This window comes from Sinohyriopsis cumingii, chromosome 6 (genome assembly GCF_028554795.1).
Source record: "Sinohyriopsis cumingii isolate HCF-2022 chromosome 6, ASM2855479v2, whole genome shotgun sequence".
NCBI lineage: Eukaryota > Metazoa > Mollusca > Bivalvia > Unionida > Unionidae > Sinohyriopsis > Sinohyriopsis cumingii.
In genome coordinates, this window is record NC_142966.1 from 101,180,921 (window position 1) to 101,193,422 (window position 12,502).

The 12,502-nt window shown below is 36.4% G+C and overlaps 1 protein-coding gene across 1 annotated transcript in view; it reads left to right on the forward strand.

Moving 5' to 3' along the window:
- LOC149797569 (adenylate cyclase type 9-like) overlaps positions 1 to 12,502 on the forward strand; it is a 120,291-nt gene that overhangs the window by 74,175 nt on the left and 33,614 nt on the right. The window contains exons 2-3 of the mRNA XM_089962463.1: positions 3,541 to 3,624; positions 8,050 to 8,240. Of these exons, the coding sequence (XP_089818589.1) occupies positions 3,541 to 3,624; positions 8,050 to 8,240 (275 nt within the window). The remainder of the gene's footprint in view (positions 1 to 3,540; positions 3,625 to 8,049; positions 8,241 to 12,502) is intronic.

Below are 12,502 nucleotides of genomic sequence, written 5' to 3' on the forward strand. Positions count from 1 at the left end.
AATGATACATTGTCACAAAGGAAGACACGTTTGCCTTGCCTCCAATTAGAGCAAAGGTTACACAGACACATAATGGATGTATTGGATCTGCCAAGTTGTCCAGATACAGACTAATTGGGCCATTGAAGAAAACAAACTGATGCCAAAGACCAGGTTAGGGTGCACTCAAAAACGTACCATATTTACTCGCTTATAAAACAAATCAACTGCAAACTGCACAGACCCGGATCTGTCATTGCATAATGCACTTGCAGATCTGGGTCTGTGTAGATTGTTAAGAGTAATCAGTAGAACAAACAATATAGACCCTGATCTGCAGGTGCATTATGCTACAGCAGATCAGGATCTCTGTTGTTTTCACTTTTAAAAGTGAATATATGCGGTTTAGTACCTCTGTTTGACATTTGTTCACTGTTTTTGAGTACTATCAATGCAGATGTACACAAAATGTCTGGAACTTGTCTCAGTTGCAAAGTTTATATTAAAGTAACATCATATACTTTGTTTTGAATCATCCATACAAATTTAAATAAATTCACCATGTATAAATGAGAAGAATATGCAGATGTGTCCTCCAGGTATTTAAACTCCTTAATTTCAGGTATGAAATCATGCATCAAGGGCATGCTCATTCAGAAACACAACTGACACTCACTGCACTTCTGTACAGCTCCACTCTCACGTGTTTATATCGATCATTTAATTATCCAGGGTTGTAAGACAAAACTGCCATGCTTGTAGTGGTAGAATATGCTAACAACACTGGACTGAATGCTTCAGATCAAACTGTTCAGCATCCTTCAAACAGATTTGGAAAACTATCAAGTTATAATCCATGTATTTGCATAAAATATGTAAATATGCTGCTTATTAAGTACTCTCTAAGTCCCCCCACAAATATTTGTAAAACAAAAAGAAATTGCAAACCTAAGGATGCTACTGGAAATTTTTAGTTCACAGTACATGCTTTTTCTAGCTTTGAGGTTAACAATCATAAATCTTAACAACACATCTTAGAACTTTGATAAATTGAAAAGCAGACTTGAAAAAAAATTGTGCATGTATAAAAAAATGATTCAGCATCAATTACTATAGACAGAAAAGGCAGTGCATCATATAAACCTGTTATTGAAGGTGGTTTTGTTCAGACAGGTCACATGAGCTGTAAGTTAAGCTCCATAATTATTTATAAAATCCATCTTATTCCGGGGGCCCCGAGTGGCCGAGTGGTCTAAAGCGCTCTTCGTTACGGATCACTGCCATCTCACCTATGTCTGCGGCGGTTCGAGTCCAAGATTCAGCCAATGTGGGCATGTGAGAAAGCTTGCCAGTAGCTTCTCGTGGGTCGGTGGTTCTTTCCGGGGTTTTCCGGGTTCTTCCTCCACCATTAATACTGGCCGCCATGTATAGCCCTATCGTGCTGAAAAATGGCGTTAAACCCCACAACAACAACAACAACAACCATCTTATTCCCAGTGGAACTCTACCAATGCTGCACTTTCTCTGCAGAAAATCAAATATTACAGTTACTTTAAATTTTGCAGGGCCATTGTGTTACAGCTAATGTAGATAACTCCTAAATGGCATCACATTATGAACATATGCAATAGTGGCCTTTTCTTTTTCTCAGTTTTGATCAAATTCAGAAGGGGTAAGCATGCAGAAGACATTGTTTTGCCCAAGCCCAAGCTAGTGGAAAGTGAGAAGCAGCAGTCACTTTCCAGCGCTATCATTGCTGGTGTCCACAGCTTGTTAGGGTGTTTTTTTTGGTGTGCATATGCCTTTTATACCTTTTGGAATGATCTTGTCACACTTGGCATAAATTATTATGAAGCTAAGAAAATTCATTTTATGACATCCTGGTTTACACCATTGACCTCAGGAACAGGTTACAGTCATAAGAAATTTGCATTAAGGTTGTGGTTAAGGTTTTAAGTTTGCTTATTTTTCCTAAATTCCACAATAGAGTTTGTTCATACCTTGTTAATTTATTCTAAAGCTTAGACAGTTAATTTTTACTTCATCTTTTGACCCTAGGGTCAAGGTTACCTATTTACACCAAAGCTTTGATCATGGGCTTGCCATGCAGGCCCTGACTTTCTTGTCATTTAAATATTGCATTTCAGCTCCATCCATAATCCATTCATCAACATTACCACTCTATTTCTGATCTTATTTTGATCAAGCTTCAAGTACAGGTTTTTATCTTTGAGATCTCAGGTGAATCCAGTGATGAAAAAAATTATGCATATTAATAAGCTGATCTTGCTTCTGATTGGCTGAGCTTGTTACCACTCAGGAAGCCATATTTTTGATAAAATTTTAACAAACATGGAATAAAGGTTTATATCACCAAGGTCTTGCATCAGTTTGCTAATGAGCAGGATTAAAACGTATTAATGAACTTTGAGGTGTTCTTCCATATAAATGGATGTGCTTGTTACCACTATGAAAGTGATATTTTTTCTGGTCTTAAATTTCAATATTAATAACTGCATGTTAGTTCTCTGTGGTGTATGGCATGTTATGACCATCTTGAACCTGATACACTACTACCATTTATATATATTTATTTGTTGAAAGAATAATGCAACATCATATCAGTGATATTAGATCCACCTGGACCTCTATGTTATGTAAGCAGGTCAGTGATATTAGATCCACCTGGACCTCTATGTTATGTAAGCAGGTCAGTGATATTAGATCCACCTGGACCTCTATGTTATGTAAGCAGTTCAGTGATATTAGAGCCACCTATACCTCTGTGTTATGTAAGCAGTTTAGTGATATTAGATTCACCTGGACCTCTGTGTTATGTAAGCAGGTCAGTGATATTAGATTCACCTGGACCTCTATGTTATGTAAGCAGGTCAGTGATGTTAGATCCACCTGGACCTCTATGTTTGTGTAAGCAGGTCAGTGATATTAGATCCACCTGGAACTCTGTGTTATGTAAGCAGTTCAGTGATATTAGATCCACCTATACCTCTGTGTTATGTAAGCAGGTCAGTGATATTAGATTCACCTGGACTTCTATGTTATGTAAGCAGATCAGTGATGTTAGATCCACCTGGACCTCTATGTTTATGTAAGCAGGTCAGTGATATTAGATCCACCTGGAACTCTGTGTTATGTAAGCAGTTCAGTGATATTAGATCCACCTGGAACTCTATGTTATGTAAGCAGGTCAGTGATATTAGATCCACCTGGAACTCTGTGTTATGTAAGCAGGTCAGTGATATTACATCCACCTGGACCTCTATGTTATGTAAGCAGGTCAGTGATGTTAGATCCAGCTGGACCTATTGTTGTGTAAGCAGGTCAGTGATATTAGATCCACCTGGACCTCTTATGTTGTGTAAGCAGGTCAGTGATATTAGATCCACCTGGACCTCTATGTTATGTAAGCAGATCAGCTGGACCTCTTGTTTCACATTTCTTTGCTTAGCTATTGAAATCAGTAGCTTTGACAATCAAAGTTCATGGATTTGCTTTTTTTAAATGTTGTCTTTCTTGACATCTTTTATCATTCTTTTACAGATAACAGAACAACTAAAGTTTTGGTGGAGCACTATGATAAGGAGACATCAACTTACGCTGTCAAACATGAGCAGGCACAAAGAAGTAAGTTTTGACACTTGACTGATTTATAATGTTTGATCATGCTCTTTCATTATTTAATGCTAAGATCAAAGGTCATATCAGGCTCATGAAGTAATAAACTAGTAGACGATGTAAGACATGACATGTTAATTAATTATCATTAAACGTATTTTGACAGCAAAGAAAGAAATAGAAGAAAATGGCTTTAAAAATAATTTATATGGTAGATATCACATATACTTGCTTATGTCTCATCTATCTGCAAACAACATACATTTAGACTCTGGTCTGCTAATACATAATGTGCAGGCAAATCAGGGTCTGTAATTTTGTTCCACTGATTAATCCTCATACACTGCATAGACCCAAATCTTATGCATTATTCAATGGCAGATCTTGGTCTGTGAAGTTTACAGTTCGATCCAACATCTTTGTGAGTATATATGGTACTTTCTTTGGCTGTATAGTAAACAATAGCTATATTCCTCAATAAGGACCATTATGTTTGGAGTTTCTCTGGTACATTCAAACTTAAATATCTGAAGATAGACGATTTGTATGAGAGAAGATTCAAGGAATTTTGCATTCATTAAAATAAATGCAATTATAATTTATGATAAAATTTGTTTCATGTGAATAACTTGTTTGCTCTTAATTTTGTTCACTGTATTTCTGTAATTATTTATTGTATGTAATGTTAAAATGTATCTTGTTAAAGTGACAAGTTTAAAGTTCACAATATCCATCATGTCCATTATTATTGTTGTTCATGTTATTGTTATTATTGGTCTTATTAGCTCTACAGCCAAACACTCTGGTAGCCTAGTGGTTAGAGCATCCACCTCGGATGCAGGGGGTCGCATGTTCAAACCCTGGCTAAAACATACCAAAGACTTATATAAATGGTACTAACAGCTGCCTAGCTAGGTGCTCAGCATTAAGAGGTCATTGTTAGGACTAGTCGGACTAGTGTCAGGATAATGTGACTGGGTGGGACATCATGCTACAAGCTGTGGCATGATGCCCCATTGCTAGAATATTGCTATAAACTGCCATACTGTATATATCGTAGCTATATGACTGAAAAGCTACGTTAAAAATCCAAATCACACACACACACATCTCTACAGTCCATAGGCCAGAATAGCTTCTGAGATGGCCCTTTTCTCCCTCATTGTATGTCTCTCTGTCTGCTGGCACAGATTTGTTATAGCCACTCTCCCTGAACTGTTTGCATGATTGCCCCAAAACTTTACAAACACATTTGTCCCAAGGTTTCATTGGTCATCAGTGAACATGGTGATGATCATCCAGTATGGCCACTACAGCAGCCATCTTGTAATTCTTGTTATCGCTCAACCCCTTGAAGTGAAAGTCATATGGTCATGAGGTTTCCAAAAGAAACTTCTCTTGATGTATAGTTGGTCCTAAATGAAAATGGTTCTACTCAGACATCCAGTATAACCACCACAATAGCCATCTTGAAAATCCTGTTATCACTACTCTACCTGAAAGGATGGTCACCAAGAGTCTTCTTATTGTGTCTGCACTGCATTTGGTCCTAAATAAAAATGATGCTAATCTGACTTCCAATATGGCCACCATGGCAGCCATCTTTAACATCTTCTTATTGATATTCCACCTTAATTGATGGCCATATCAACATGGAGTTTTTGCTGAAAGACTTTGTATGATGTCTAGTTGGTCCTAAATAAACTGGTGCTGATCTGACATGAAATTTAGAAATCACAGCAGCCATCATTAAAATCTTATTGTCATAATTCCTCCTGAATCAGCATAGGGTTTTCACTGCAAGACTTGTGATTTTCAAATTAATTTTTTAAAAACAATGGTGTAGATGTATTATCCAATAGTGCTTCTGCATCTACCATCTTGAAAATCTTATCGCTACTCCCACTGGATAATAAGGTATATCAACATTGATTTTCACCAGAAGATTTCTTATGATGTCATCTAGGTACTAAAGTAAAAAGGGTGCCAGTCTGACATACAGAATGACCACAATGGCAGCCATCTTTAATTTTTTATATTGCTACTTTTACTGCTAAATTTGAAGTCATATCAGTATGGGGTTTTCACCAGAAGACTCTTTATAATATCTAGTTGGTCATGAATGAAAATGGTGCCAGTCTGACCTCAAATACAACCCTTGCAATGAACATATTGAAATTCTTGATTCTGATTTTCCTGAATGGGTGAGGTCTTCACCAAAAGTCTTATAACAGTGTCTGATTTGTTCTAAATGAAAATGAAGCTTATTTTGCACCCAATATGACTGCCACAGTGGCCAATTTGAACATGAAGAATATTTTGCACCCAATATGACTGCCACAGTGGCCAATTTGAACATGAAGAATATCGGAGATAGTTTCAACACTCATTAGTTAAAATGAAGAAATTGTCTTATACAAGAGTCAGTCCCATTGAAAAACTCATGCTATATTTACTAAATTTGTTGTTACTTTGGTTGCATAAATTCAAGAAAGTCAGTATTTGCATGCATTTAGTTGTAGGAATGGTATACAGTTCAGTTACTGTTTCTAAACTAGTAATACTGCGGTTGTAACATTTTATAGGGACAAGTTCACATAGTAATCCTCATGTCCATTCATCTATCTTTCTGTATAGGACACAATCTCATTAGCACAACTAGTCTTATATTTAAGATGGATTGCCATGTAACTTGGTAAATATTATGGTCACCTTGAAGATGGCCATATCAATAAATCAGTTTTTGATGGATTACCATGAAGTTTGGTAAACACTAGGGTCATCACCTGAATATATATTTCTTCAAATGAATGTGTTCCCATGATTTGTAGAGTTCATACCCTTGTAGATGAATACATTGTTTGACAGAATCTTCTGAATGCAGCTAAACTCAAAGATTTTATTATTTCCCTTTGGATCTCCATGAAATTTGTTAATAGTGTGGTTATCATTTGAGAATGCAATCACCTTTCTGCCAGAATTTTGTATTAGAGTTGCTGTACTGCCTTGTGGTGGTCTTGTAGCCTCATTCAAAATATGTATTACACAATCTCATTAGCACAACTAATCCTGACATTTTTTATGGATTGGCATGAAACTTTGAAAATGTTACGATCATCATCTAAAGATGTGATATCAGCAAATCACTATGCTTCTGTGTTTTTTTGGAGTTATTGCCCTTTTTAACAAGAAGCCAGAATTCTATGAACATGATAAAGTCTTGCAATTTTCAGTGGATCACCATGAAACTTTTTGCATGTTCTGATCATAATTTGAAGACATGACAACTTTTCTCTTTGATCTGTTGTTGTTGTGGGGTTTAACGCCATTTTTCAGCACGATAGGCTATACATGGCGGCCAGTATTAATGGTGGAGGAAGAACCCGGAAAAACCCCGGAAAGAACCACCGACCCACGAGAAGCTACTGGCAAGCTTTCTCACATGCCCACATTGGCTGAATCTTAGACTCGAACCGCCGCAGACAGAGGTGAGATGGCAGTGATCCATAACGAAGAGCGCTTTAGACCACTCGGCCACTCAGGGCCCCCTCTTTGATCTGCTTGGGTGGTCTAAATGGTTAGAGCATCTACCTCGGATGGAGGAGGTTGTGGGTTCAAACCCCAGCAAAGTCATACCAAAGAGATATACTAGCAGCTGCCTCGCTTGGCACTCAGCATAAAGAGGTTAGTGCTAGGATTGATCAGTCTGGCGTCAGGATAATGTGACTGGGTGGGACATGATACTACATGTCTGCAGCATGATGCCCCATTGTGGGATATCACTATAAACTGCCACACTGCAGACATCATAGTGATATGACTGGAGAATAGTTAAAGCTATGTTAAAAAATCCAAATCACACACACAGACTTTTCTCTTGTAATTTTTGAAAGAGTTGTTGCCCCTTCAGCGGAATGCAGTGTAAGACAGAATCATGTGAGTGCAGTTTGTCTTGCAGTTTTTTAAAATGGAACACTGGTATTGATTATCATCATCACTGAAAGATGCATATATTGACAACTTTTTAAAATCCCATGATTTAGGTTATTTGAGTTATTTGCCTTACAGCTGGATGCAATTTATGACAGAAATTTTATGAATTAGCATCTCTTACAGTTTTTAATGGATTGATTTGATACTTAGTAAATACTATACTTATCACTGAAAGATATGCATGATTGACCAATCACTTTACTTGCACTATTTTCATGAGAGTTTACTTTCCTCAGTGCATTAGGTATCTTGAAATGTATGGATGACAAATCCAGCCAGGTTTTATACTTTATCATAAATGTGTACTAATGTGACTTATTTCATCCATTTATTACTTTCTTTGCGATTACATTTAGAAAATTTACTGGTACACAGTTTGTGAAAGTTTTATAATAATTGCATGACTCTTGGGTTGATGACTGGCTGGTTTTAAAATTTCAGATATCAAGACCTACTTCATTATTGGACGAAAAAGGAAAGATGATGACCAGTCTAAAGCAGCTACATCCAACGGAGAAGCCCCAGTACATCCAGAATCAGTGGCTATCAGCATGGATAACCCTGAGACTGTCATCAGAAATCCTACAGAGTCTGATAACTTAATGAAAGATGCTGGAGTTGTGGAACGAGAGGTTAACACAACTTTTTTTAAAACCAACATTGCTTTTGTTATACCTGGTATAAACCAAGTGCTGTTGAGTGAAAGTTGACTAGATGGTAAATAATATCATATTAGCAGGTGTACAAGTCACACCCATCTCCATACAGCATATACTATTATTTAATGAGCTGGCATGTCAGAATCTATGCAGTTTGTTCTATCCATGATTTCTAGTCAAGAGCATATGTCTAGTATTCAGATATGGCCATTGTTACTACCAAGTGAGGGGGATATCCAGGTAGCTGAGGGATCTAAAGTGCTCACCTTTACCAATCACTGCATCTCACCTATGACTTCATGGGTTTGAGTCACGTGAGAGAAAGCTTGCTAGTAGCTTTCCGTGGGTTGGTGGTTCCTACTGGGCTTTACTGGGTTCTTTCTGCACACTTGTACTGGCCGCCATGTATAGCATCTCATATTCTCAACAATGGCATTAAACCCAAAACAACAATAACTAAAAGGAGTAAAACCTTTAAATGCCTTATTCATGAAAACCACTGAATAGAATATTACCAAATTTGACAAAAGGCCTTCTGTTATGTTCGCATTTAGTTTTTACAAATGATACTGATCTGCTGTCAAATATCGCTGCCATTACTGACTATAGAAATAATGTTAAAAAGTCGGTGTAAAAACTGCAGTTCAGGATTTAAGCAAATTTTACTGAAAGCATCTTGGTATAAAAGGCTTCAGATGTATACAAACACTGCAGATCTGCTATCAAATATGGCCACCATTAGTATCAAGGAAAAACCTTTAAATGATTTCTGAAAAACCCACTCAATGGAATTTGAGGAAATTTGACAGCAAGCATCATGGAATGAAAGCCTTAAAATTCTTACACAGGTGAGCTTATGATATGTCATTCAGGTAACATAGTGCATTGGTTGAGTTCATTATCATCAAGAACTTTTTGACTCTCTTTTGAGCAAGAAACTGCATATTATTTATGCCTTTATCTTTAGAAAGATCTTTTATCCCGATATATTAAAATAGGTCAAATCAGCACAATATAAAGTTTGGGAATAAAGCTTACATAGGATGTGTTCTTATAATTCTAAAAAAGCCAGTGAAACAGTTATGTAAGACAGATGAGTGTTATCAGGCCTACTTGAGCCTCTTGTTCTGACACTGTTGCATGTACAGTCATGACATGAAACTTGACAGGTGTATTTGTGTGGAGAGTACTGCTCAGTAGTCAAAAGGAAGGCCACTGTGACCTTGCAGAGTATATGGAATATCAGAATTCTATTTGATTTACTCAATACACCTCTCCCTCAATAACTTGTGCACAGCGGGGTCCACAAACATAGACCGCACTATAAGCGAGGCACAAGTTACTGAGGGACCTCCAAAAATTGAAAAAAATCACTCTGATATCAAGAAAACCGTGGGGGAAGAGAGCGGCATTAGGGAACTGGGTTGTTTATTGACTGAATCCTCATTTTACAATTACATTGATAATAATTTCTAATAATGTGCTTTTTATAATGTAGTTTGTTATTCTGATTAAATAACATTTTTTTTCAAAATGTTCAACATATGAAAGATCATTCCAACTGGTTTCAACAACCTTCATGTGTACGTGAAAAAAGATGTATATTACATCGCTGCTTTTTGTTTTTTTGATGAGTCTGGTTCCCATAGTGGTGTTTAATATTATCCTGCCAAATCGGGAGTCCACAGAGCAGGGAACTAGACTAACTGTTGCTACACCACCTAACAAGATTCCTTTTTTTCAAAAACTTGCGACATTTATTGCGTGAGACAATCATCTACATTGAAAATCAATTTTTGTATTGTTCATTTAGTACAATATTGATGTTGTGATTTCATTGGAAGTAATAATGAAACGTCTTATCATCCTTGAGGATGTCTCCAAGTGCCAATTCAAGAATTCTCTGAAACTTGCTTCCCCACAATGGTCCGTATCTGACAAATCGAGCTCTTTATTTTACGAAGTATTCATTTCGCTTGGTTGCCTTGTTATCTTTGATCACAGTTATATGAAAGAGTTGGTTAATTTAAGGTAGTTTATGTTACATACACAATAACATTTATAAGAGTTCGATTGATCAAATGAAGTGAGTTCACCAGACATACAACCGGGGCTGCTAGATTTTAAGTTTGTAGTGCTTTCGTGCCTTTTAACGTTTCTTTTATTCCACCTCCTTTATTTAATTCAAAAGACATAATTAACATGATAATACAAAGGAGACCAGCTCTTAATTCAGTGCAACAATTCAACAAATACTTCCGCAAGTCAGTTATCAAAACATGGTCAGCACTTAATTAGGTTCTCAGAGAAACGCTCACGGACATAGCTGTTACAGTAGATTTATGCATTTTACATTTAATTACAAGAGGACACATTGCACTTATGACGATTACACTTAAAAGGAACTAAAAAAAATAGAATTAGAACACAAATTTCAATAGATAAAAAATTATTTAATTTGTATTTATTTTTTAAAGTACTGCCTCCAATCAGCGTGACATTTTCATTGATTGAACTTTCCTTACATATCATTAATTGCGGTGTACTAGGAATGTCGTTTGGAAAGAAAATGTAAAAAATTGTATGATCTATTTTTAAATTTGATATTTCATAGAGTTGATTAAAATTTCCAGGTCATATCTACCGTTTTCGATGATAAAATGAGCGATACATCAGAGTTTCCGTTACTAATTTGGATTGCGATTTTCTTCCAGATCAACAAATAGGGAAAAAATTTGGGAGTATTTTCTGGTTTAAAAATGGGATCCACGCCTGACACTGCATTATAAGCGGGTCCATGAGTTATCAAGGATTTCTTTTGTTGTTGTAGGGTTTAATGCCATTTTTCAGCACACCTATACATGGCGGCCAGTATTAATGGTGGAGGAAGAACCCGGAAAACCCTGGAAAGAACCACCGACCCACGAGAAGCTACTGGCAAGCTTTCTCACATATCCACATTAGCCGAATCTGAGACTCCAAACCACACAGACAGAGGTGAGATGGCAGTGATCCGTAACGGAGAGCGCTTTAGACCACTAGGCCACTCGGGGCCCTCAGTTATCGAGGAAGTGATGTAATATGACTGAACACAGTAATGCTGATTCATCATTTCTCTCCATACTGTCTGTTCATCCATCACACTAACTCCAGGTTCATTGTTTTTAGATGAATATTCATAAAAGGTGATTGAATATCTTTGAAGCAGAAGATAAAATTTCATAATTTCTCACCACATTGAGATTTAATCCAAGAGACAAATTGTGAGTTCATTACCTGCACAAGCCAGCCCAGGTTGGCTTTCTTGGTTTATTCTTCAAAAAGGAACTTTCTGTTTCCTTGGCATGATGTAGCAGCCAATAATGTTTTAAAAGTGCAGATATAACCAACAGCTTTCATGATCTTACTGAATTAGTAACAGTAGATAACTAGCCGTCATTTGAGATCACTTGTATGTATCAAGGGAGATAACTCACATTCTGGTAAATGATTTTTAGCTTATAGTTATCTCCCTTTGATATTGGTATACTGATAGCAATACTCGAAGCAGTGTTGAAAATGTATTTAAATGGAAATCACTACAGTAATATCTCCAACAATGTTTCAGATATTAATATAAATTCTCTTGCAACATATTATTAGTTTAGAATAGTAAAAGGACAAGAAATAAGCAATATCTGGGCAATTAATTTCTTCCATCTGATCATAAATTGGTATCATTTAAGCTCTCCAAGCCATTTGGATTCACATTGATTATTTATGGAATGTCTGTACTGTACCATACATCTGTACCTTTCATTATGGATCATACTATAGGATTCTGCTCTTCCCCATCATTTGTATAAGCATTTTTACTCCTGAATAAACCATTACGGTAATTATCAGAATGCCTCAAAGTAAAGTGTGAAAGTGTCATGAAAATTGAACAAAACATTCGGGAAAGTTTTAATATTTGAAAATGTACGTGTGATAAAGCCTATATGGATAATTAGATTGCACAGTGCTTGGTTGAGTGAATGTTATATGACAATTAATTGATGTGAGTTTTGATTTAGCTGCAAAGTGTATAAAGATATGACAGTTGTCTTTGCTTTTTCTGTAGTTGCCAGATTGTATTAATGCTAGGTTCAAAGAATTCATTGATATATTGATGCATAAATAATTTTGTCACATCAATACACATAGCGATACAAGAGGTAAAGAATTTAAACAAATTATATTACCCCTCACAGCTT